Here is a 9,556-nt window from a genome sequence, read left to right as displayed (position 1 = left end):
TCTATCTATCTATCTATCTATCTATCTATCTATCTATCTATCTATCTATCTATCTATCTATCTATCTATCTATCTATCTATCTATCTATCTATCTGTCTGTCTGTCTGTCTGTCTGTCTGTCTGTCTGTCTGTCTGTCTGTCTGTCTGTCTGTCTATAGATAGAAATCTATAGATAGACATCTATAGATGTCTATCTATAGATAGACATCTATAGATAAACATCTATGTTGTCTTTGGTTGGGTGAACAAAATGCTGCCTAAGATCAGTAGCTGTTAGCGATCAGTAGCACACTGCTGGCTGTTTAGTTTACTACGGAACAGAAAGCTGACGTTATTGTTTCTCCCTACATCCAGTGGGTGGCGCAGGTTGCTACAATCGATAGTAGCCTCACAGGCACACCCGGTAGGAGGAAACAAACGCATTTCATTCTATTGGCTGAATTGCCAGGCGACTGTGCCAAAAGGTGGTTCCAAATGCAAGCAGAGAATGTTTCGAAAGCAAGCAGAGAGTCTGAGCAGAGACTAATAAGTGTGAGCGCAAGAAGAAGTTTTGAGTAAGCATTACAAGTTTTGAGAAGAAAAGTAAGAAGTCCTGCTTTCAAAATAAAAATGTAAGCAAAAGTATTAAAAGACATGAAATCCTGCTTTCAGACTGAAAATGTGTGCTCTTGGATTGTGGCAGAAAAATTCCTCCTTATAGCTGTAGTTGGTTGCTGGTTTGGTTTGGAAGGTGCAGAAGAAGAGAACGTTGGAGGTCAGACAGGGTGGTTTTTTCGGGTGTTGATTAAGAGCAGCCTTTAGCCTGCCGGGTGTGGGAGGATGTTATGGAGTAGGAGCTGTAACTTGAATAAACCAGGAAGCATAAAGCTCCTGACTGAAGGCTAGCTACCTGAGCAGCTAGCATTAGCTTGTTTTCCTGGTGTTTTTCTATAAGTTTCCTTAAAATTTAGGGATTTGTTCAAGACAGATAGTTTAGGAGGAGGTATTTTGTATGTGCGGTCATGATATTTAGAAAAACCTGTAATTTACAAAAAACGTGATGTAATTTCTTCTGTATGTACTTTATACAGTGTAGTTAGCACATTAAAGCCCACACAAGACCAACCATTCTAAACAAAAGCAGTTTACCTAAGCAGTGTATTGCTGAAAGTTGGCTTCTTTATTTCATTCTGTTACCCATCTGACTGTACATGTACATGTGCTGTACATGTACTGTACATGTGTTTAAGTTCAGGATTGTAGATTAAGTAGAAGGTATTCGGGTTGCTAATTCCAACAGTCACTGGTATTTACTGGCTGGCGAGAGGAAACCAGCTGTGTCTGTCCCTAACCTCAAGACTGGCTTTACTAGATGTTGACTGGATGCAGCCTTAATGAGCTGCTGCTGATTAAATCAGAGTTCAAACGAGGCAGTAAAGTGTGAAATCACAGGCAGAATATCTGTGATCACAGAGCCAGTAGCAGCTTTGTGCTCAGACCTCCCGTCCCGTTTTTAATTCCTGCGGTTTCTCGTTTCACAAACTGACATTACAAATTCAGAAAAACGTTTTTTTTATTAAAAATTGTAGTAAAGTTTTCAGTTTTAAGCTGTGCCTCAAACACAAAAAGCTTTTCTTCTGTGTTATCCTTGTTTCTACGTGTCTTGTACTGGCAGCTCAGGCAAACAGTTGGGTCTGGTTGCCCTACTATGTCAAGGAAGATTTACCGTACAGCAGTTGTATCATGACATTTAAAGGGATGTATTCTCATAGTAATTTCAAATTGTAATGTTCATATCCTGCCTAATGAGAGTCAAAGTATTTCCTTACAAACTATGTTAAAAGTTATAGAAGTTATTTTAGTGTTTTTGTGACTAAATGTCATAAGTCAGTCCATTTTTTTACTTCCAAATACCAGCTTCAGTCATAAATCCAAACATTCAGTTACAATTATTTTTCCCATTACATCCAACATTAAAAAAGACAGAATTGTTCAGTTTTTATTTTTTTTTAATTATGGTGTGTTTTTTTTTTTTTCTTTAGATTTTTTTTCATGTCTATTGCTTTTGCAAGAATTGGAGGCATTGTGTACGGGTGTTTTACTGCAGGTAGGATTGTTGCATTAAAAAAATAATGATCTGGCACCACAGGAAAAGAACATTATGTAGAAATATTAAAGCAAAATCTCAAAACATCAGCCAGGAAAATATAGCTTGAACAAAAATGGATGAAACAATAACAATACAGCGTAATTATTTTTTAATCACTCTCAACTGTATTATACATTAGAAGATATACTTTCACATATGTGTTAATTCTTGCTTCCGCTGATGAGAACGTGCTTCGTTATTACCATATAAGTCGTCATAACAGGGTTTTCCAGCTTTGCCGAGTTCAAAGGCGTTGGAAAGTAAAGTCATACGCCTTCCTGTACCAGAGTCAGACTTGTCAGATTGCTTCCTCACAAATTAATCATATCCGAAAAATGAAGTCAGTCCCTGACGAGGTCAGCGTTGGGTTCAGGTTTATGTCGTTTGAGTCGTGAAACCCAGCAGAACTGACGCTTTCCGCTTTTGTCACTTTGGGTTCTCAACGTGCTAACAGTTTAATTTGAAAACTATTTTCCCAGCGTGCTTGTCAGAGTTCAGACTCCTTTCATATCACATTCTGCTCACATCCTCCGGGCCTGCTTGCAAAAACACTATAAAGGCTCTGCGGCTTTTAATGGAGCCGAAGCTATGATATTGAGAAACCTCACAGCCTTGTAGTTTAAATGACAAACCCGACGTTGGAAAAATTGCGGACATCGGTTTTGAGTGAGCGTGCAGGAAGTTGCTCCATCATCTCAGCAGATGCATCGTGTCAGTAACTGAGGACATTAACTGATTTAAGGTCTGCTAATTGTCCTCCAATTAAAAAGCCGTCCTGTTTGGTTTCTTCGCTTCCTTTTGATTTTGACTGTTTATTTGGGTTCGCCGTGGACACAGCTGGACCCAATGTGTCGCCGTTGCGTGACTTCTTTGAATGTCTGCTGCACTTGTGCAAGTTTATTTTCCTTTCCTCCAACGTGTCTTTTCCATTTCAAACCTTGGATCTCAGATTTGGATCCAAGGTGGGCAGTTGTGGAGAACTTGTGTGCAGATTTTGGCAAGTTGCAGACAGGAGGTGTGGGACTACAGAAACAATGAAAGAAAATAAGGACATTTATGAAATCAAAACCATCTGGCTTATTACGGATATCACGGATTGGCTTGGAGCACCAAGATAATCCAGATTCTTTAACAATCCTTTAAAGAAGCTAGATAGTTCAAGTTATTATCATCTTTAATCTCAATTTAGAATTAAAGAAGTATTTTTGAAAAAAAATGTTCACAGTTTGTATTAATAAAGTATTTTGAGCAGTTTTTTATTTTTTATTTTATTTTATTTTTTCTAGGCTGATATTTTGCCCCAACAGAAGAAATAAACCTGCCAGTGTTCTGACAATGTGTCACCTAAAACATGGGCATCACCATCATGGATTAACAAACATTGCATTTTAGGTAACGGTGTAACGTTACACATATTCCTACCAAACATATTCAGTACAGTCCTCTTGGTTTGTCCTACTCATGTACCAATCAAATAGTTTTATACCTGAGCACATGGAGGATGTTTATGAAGTACGGCAATCTGTAGCTTCAAAAGGTGCACTGTTATGCATTTTCTAGGCACATAGTGCCATTTTACTGCACAATCAAGTAGCTATGTTACCTTTAGTTGTTATAAAAATGCTGTATACATCAAACATGATTTAAAGGAAATTTGACTTTGCATTTTAAGACCTTAGAATTGGGTCTCTGTCTCTTTAAAAATCCCTGCTCTTTCAGAAACTCCACCTTCAGGAAGTCATCACATCATGGCTCCTCTATTAACCGTTTAACGTTTTTACTTGCATTGCAGTGAGAAGTAGCTTCTTTAATGAGCTCAGCAGATGCGAAGTTCTACCAGGTGTTTGCTAATTACTGCTGGCTAGTCTGAAGGAGCTGAGTGGGGAGGGGCTGCTCTGTGAGCCTGGATACTGGAGCGCCGAGGAGGAGATGAGAGAGCTAACCTGCTGTCTCACCTGAGTGAACGGAGGAGAAAGCCTTTGAGTCGTCACTCTGTCAGAGCTACAGCTGTCCTCTGTGGAGAGAGGAGAATCTTCCAGAAGGACGACCATCTCTGCAGCGATCCACCAATCAGGCCTGGAGACGGACAAAAGGCACCTGAAGGACCTCAGACCAGCAGACAAGATGAGACGAAGACTGAGGTCAAGTGTGAATGACAGGCATTGTGTTTGGAAGAAACCAGGCGCAGCTCATCACCTTCTCTACAGCAAAGCATGGTGGTGGCAGCATCATGCCATGGGGATGTTCTGCGGCAGCAGGAACTGACTGACTAGTCAGGACAGAGAGAAACGGCAATGCAGTGATGAACAGAGTAGATGAAAACCTACTGCAGAGCATCCTGACCTCCGACTGAGGCGAAGGTTCAGCAGGACAACGACCCTCTGGAGATGTTCAATCAATCTGATTGAACATCTCCAGAGAGATCTGAAAATGTCAGACAGACGTCTCCATCCAACCTGCTGGAGCTGAAGAAGAGCAGGACGGAAGAACCTGAGAACAACTGGAGGCGGTAAAAGCTGCCAAAGGTGGATCAACAAAGCATTAAGCAAAGGCTGTGAATGCTTCTGTAAATGTGATTTTCTTTGTTTTCTATTTTTAGTGAGCGTGTGAAACTCTCAAAGGATTTTTTAAACCATTTTGTTCTGTTGGAGTACTTGTGTCTATAATTTAGAAAGTGATAAATTTAATACAATTCCGATCAAGGCTAGAGCAAGAAAATGTGGGAACAGTGAAGCATTGTGAATGCTTTCCGGATGCACTGTACATGAAGCACATCCTCACTGTGTTTAGATGGAGCTTCACCTCATTTGAGCTCAACGTGAAAAGAAGGGGTATCGGGGGAGGGGGGCCGTGGCTGAAACTGGAAAAAAACAAAAAACAAAACACCTCTGGCCATGTTTGTGTAGAAACTGGAATGGCATTTCTTTTCTCTTAACTTACTCCTCGAGCGGCCCGAAGATTAAAGTCATCAGTCATATTAATGGCATCCATTACGGCTCAGGATTTACCTAAAATAGTGTTAGGAAGTGCTGTGAAAACAAAGCAGAAGTTCACCAAGGACACGATTTATGCTCACAACGTAGAACCTACGCTGCTATATTTACACACGGAGCTGGAACTTTATGGGCCTGCAGCAGAAGAACTCAGTGAAGTCATCGCTGAGGTCCGTTAGACCGTCATGGACCGTCTGGATATCCAACATCATTCATTCGAGGGGAAGCTGTGAAGAGCAGCTGAGCTTTATGATGCTCTGCTTTTATAATTATTACATGACCTGTTTTCTGTAATCTCTGTCTACTTGTAACTGAATTTGTTAAAATTTGTTATTTAAATAGTCATCCTTCTCAGGTACACATTCCTTTCTGTTTGTTAGAACTGAACAGTACTTTTTATGCTATAGTCTTGTACAGCATATTATAACTATTATTGTTAATCTTGTTTCTTTATATATAGTTTAAACATGTTTTGATCTTTTGTGTGAACCTATTGCTGCCTAAATTTCCCCTGCATGAGACATTAAAAACTATTCTATTCTATTCTATTCTATTCTATTCTATTCTACTACAGAATAGCCGTCTCAGTAAACCAAGTCTGTTTGCCAGAGAGAATATTCTAATAAACGACATATTTCGCAAAATATTCATGTGGCTAAAAAACAACCTGAACTACAACATGAATAGAAGAAAAACTCACTAATACTGTCTAAGTGCTTTTATTTAATACAAAAAAGGAATAATTGTTGAACTAGTGTTGAAATTTTCACTCAGAAATGTCCAGGTTCCTTTTCAGAAAGTACTGAGATTAATCTAAAAATGTCTGAGTTTTTTTTTTTTTTTTTGGGCAGAAATTCATTCCTTTTATTTTCCTACTTACAATGGCCCTAGCAGGCTGCTGTAGTTTTGTAAAAGGAGCGATGGAAACACATTTGGCTGACAGGTTCTGGCGTAGTGACTTTGAAAGCTTGGTGTAGCTTTCATCTGGTGCCGGGCCGGTCCAGTTGTGACCTCTTGCCATCTGCCTTTTCTTCCTCCTCTCTGGTTTTGTGTCCTGCATGAGGCCGGCGGCCCGTCTCAGCACCTCAGACTAAACAGGGCGCACAGTCACCATGTCAGGTCTGGGTTTACACACACGCCCACGTACAGAAGCTGTCACGTCTGATTACCGTACAGTTTGTAGGCCACTTCACTGAAAACTTTAGAAGCCTTTCAGCAGCACAGTGCAGGATAAACAATGTTTCCCTGCAGCACGGAGCCACGCCCGCTAACACTTAGCGCCAGGCTTTTCATCCAGCCACAGAATCCACCTGTTAGTGTGATAGGACAGCCTGGGTCCTTGTAACATTCCTGATTCTGGTGTCAACATCACTGACTCATATGCTGTTATTAATGCAGCTCAGTAAGTGATGAGTATTTGTTCCACTGCTGCCTCTCATCCCTTGCCTCCGTGCTGTCTCTCTCTGTGTGTGTGTGTCCAGATGTGGACGAGTGTCTGGACAACAATGGAGGATGCCAGCAGGTGTGTGTGAACACAATGGGAAGCTACGAGTGTCAGTGTACAGACGGCTTCTTTCTGAGCGACAACCAGCACACCTGCATCCACCGCTCTGATGGTAAGACTGGGACAAAGAGACCAGAGAGATAACACCAGGTTACAATAAATCTTCTTTGGAAATTGTCTGGGATTTTTAAAATCTGAATTAGGACTATTTTGCACCTCTGAATCCAAAAGTGACATCCATTTTTTTCAATCAGGTTAGAGAAAAAATATTTTCTAACAGAGTGTATTAATTAAATGTTACAAACTTGAATTTCTGTACATTGGATAATAAACACTGACCAGGGTAAGTACATGTGAATTGAACATTTGGTCTTCATTGTGTAAAATCCTCCGTCTCTTTCCTGTCCTGATGAATCTCTCCTCCTGCTCATCAATAGATCAGATCCTCCAGATGTGAGAACAAGTCCTGCATTTTGATGCTCTTGTTGCTCCATAGTTCAGAAAGTTGACCTGATTGAGCAAAACCAATGTGACTTTTGGATTCAGCTCATCAAAATGACCCTAAAGCCCCAGACTATTTCTTTGGCTGTTGACCAGTGTATTATTTCAGTTATGGAAAGAATTTAGAAAAAAGAAAAAAAATCACATTTTAATTGTTAGGATTATTTGTCCAGGGTGTAGTAGAGCACAAAGAAAATTATTTCATATAGTATAGTTTCAAATGAATACAGCTTTAACATGCAGCTTTGTTAATTTTAGCTGTCTTTATCAACTGGGCGTCTCCTGGAAACTCTTCCAAACAAACCATATGTTTTCTTTTTTAATATTTTCTAATTTTACTGTAATGAATTATGCCATTTTATCAGTGCTGAACAGTCCGACCACTGGGAGGGGTTCAATCCAGAGAGACTCTTTCTAGATTGATGGGCAGCAAAAGTTGCGAGATCTGTTTTTTATACACTTGATTCACATAACAGTCACACCTGGTGTTACAAAAGCATTCACACCCCTAAACCTTTATTTTTTTCAATAAAATCACAAAGTTGAATGTTTCTTTTACCGATCGTTGTGAAGCGGATCAAAAGGTTACACGGTTTACGTTATGTTTTTAAAATAACATAAAAGTTTCAGGTGCAGGAATATACAACCCCATTCAGTCAATGTGCTGTAGAACCATGTTTCAGGTTAAGCAGCCAGACTTTGAGCCACATTAGATTTTTAGAAAAGCGAAGCAGGTCACTCCGGCTACGTTCACTCTGCAGGTATTAATGCTGCTTTACTGTTCAGATATTTTGTGAAATTTGATTTCCTTCATTCACATTTCCAAATGTATGTGACTTGCATGTGATCTGCTGTCTGAACTGCAGACAACCCAACAGTGTCCTGCATGCACAGCGGGGGAGGCAATGATGTCACACACAGTGAGCGTGCTCAGTGTTTGTGGACGTAAACATGGATGCTAACGGTGGAGCGTCTCTGGTGACGTTAAAGTCGCTGTCCAGCCAGAGCCAGCACATTAACAGCTTAATGGTCATCATTGTGCGCCATGGTCATGGTTTTTCTTCTAATTTCCATGTATCAGGAAATGTGTGCAACCACTCATGAAAAAAAAGAAAAATAAATCTGATTTCACAAAACGTCTGAATTGGGCAGCTGGCAGTGTGAACGTCGCCTCAGTGATCGACAAGCATGAAGGTTGAATGAGCCCTAAAGAAAGGAGCACAGGTGCTGTTTGTTTTCGTCCTGCTGGTTTTCAACTGTTTTATGGGGAGAGATTTCCATTCCAGACCGGGTTCATGTAGTTTACCATGATGTAACTGCCAGGGGATCAGTTAATTAGCAGGACTTTATCCATGGAACAATATAATGGCTTGATTAAACAATTACATGGGGTAACGGAAATTTCAATTACACGTTATTAGACTTAATTTCTTTTCTTTTACAGTATTCTCATACAGTATTTAACCCCCCCCCCCCAAAAAAAAAAAAAAAAAACTAATATAAAATAAAATAAATAATATTAAATAAAAGTATGACACATTGAATTTTGAAATGTCATGGCAACAGGGAGAGAACTGGTTTTATACTGCTTAGCTTTACATCTTAGCATCGTCTCACTTAGATCTTCTCTGTAGGTTTCACTCAGCAGCGGCAGCAGCTCTGAGCTCCGTTTTCCTTTTACCCGCTCACACTTCTCTGCTGCCTGAACAATAGACACATGCTTGCAGCTGTGAATGGGGACAGTGTGCTGGATCACATCAAAGATGCCAAGTGATGACAGTCGTTTGTCACTCCTTAATGGGAATGGGCAGGAGGAGTGGGGCTGTGGGCAGAGACGGAGGGCGAGGACGGAGAGGTCGAGTGAAGGAGGAGGCTGTGACCTCTACCTTTGTCCGCTCCCTCTTCGCTCGGAGCGCTCGTGGTGCCGGTGTGGTCGGCGCGGAGGCATGTCAGGAGGCTCTCAGGACGTTAGAGGGTCCTTTGTGGAGGAGCGAAGCGAAATAGGTGCACAAACAGATAAATGTTTGCTCAGTGGGAACTCCGCCGGCCAGCGAGCTCCTGCCGTCGTTTCCTGTCACTCCAAACTCATTTTAAAGCTTTGGGTTCCCGTCAGGGGAGCCCTGTCTCTGTTGTTTCTTAGTTTTCACAGCGATTGACCAGATGTAGCTGAACTCTTAAATTCCATTTCTTTGGGAATTTAAAAAAAAAAATGATTATGACACATTATGACTGAAGCTGTTCTATATCCATATTCTAACTGTAAACACGTGTGTGACCTGGGATGCTCACAGTAAACAAACAGTGTGAGTGTGTAAGGCCTCGTTCTGGCTGGCTATCCTGAGCCTTTCACCTTCACCACACACACACACCCGCACACACCCCCACACGCGCATACGTACACACACACACACACACACACACACGCACAC

General features: G+C 40.9%; 1 protein-coding gene across 2 annotated transcripts in view; it reads left to right on the top strand.

Moving 5' to 3' along the window:
- Window positions 1-9,556, top strand: part of scube1 (signal peptide, CUB domain, EGF-like 1) — a 94,327-nt gene that overhangs the window by 19,130 nt on the left and 65,641 nt on the right. For both annotated transcript variants that reach the window (XM_008401501.2, XM_008401500.2), the window contains exon 4: window positions 6,604-6,738. In XM_008401501.2, the coding sequence (XP_008399723.1) occupies window positions 6,604-6,738 (135 nt within the window). The remainder of the gene's footprint in view (window positions 1-6,603; window positions 6,739-9,556) is intronic.

This window comes from Poecilia reticulata, linkage group LG23 (genome assembly GCF_000633615.1).
Source record: "Poecilia reticulata strain Guanapo linkage group LG23, Guppy_female_1.0+MT, whole genome shotgun sequence".
Taxonomy (NCBI): domain Eukaryota; kingdom Metazoa; phylum Chordata; class Actinopteri; order Cyprinodontiformes; family Poeciliidae; genus Poecilia; species Poecilia reticulata.
The sequence above is the reverse complement of the archived record's forward strand: the minus strand, read 5'-3'. Positions and strand labels throughout refer to the sequence as shown.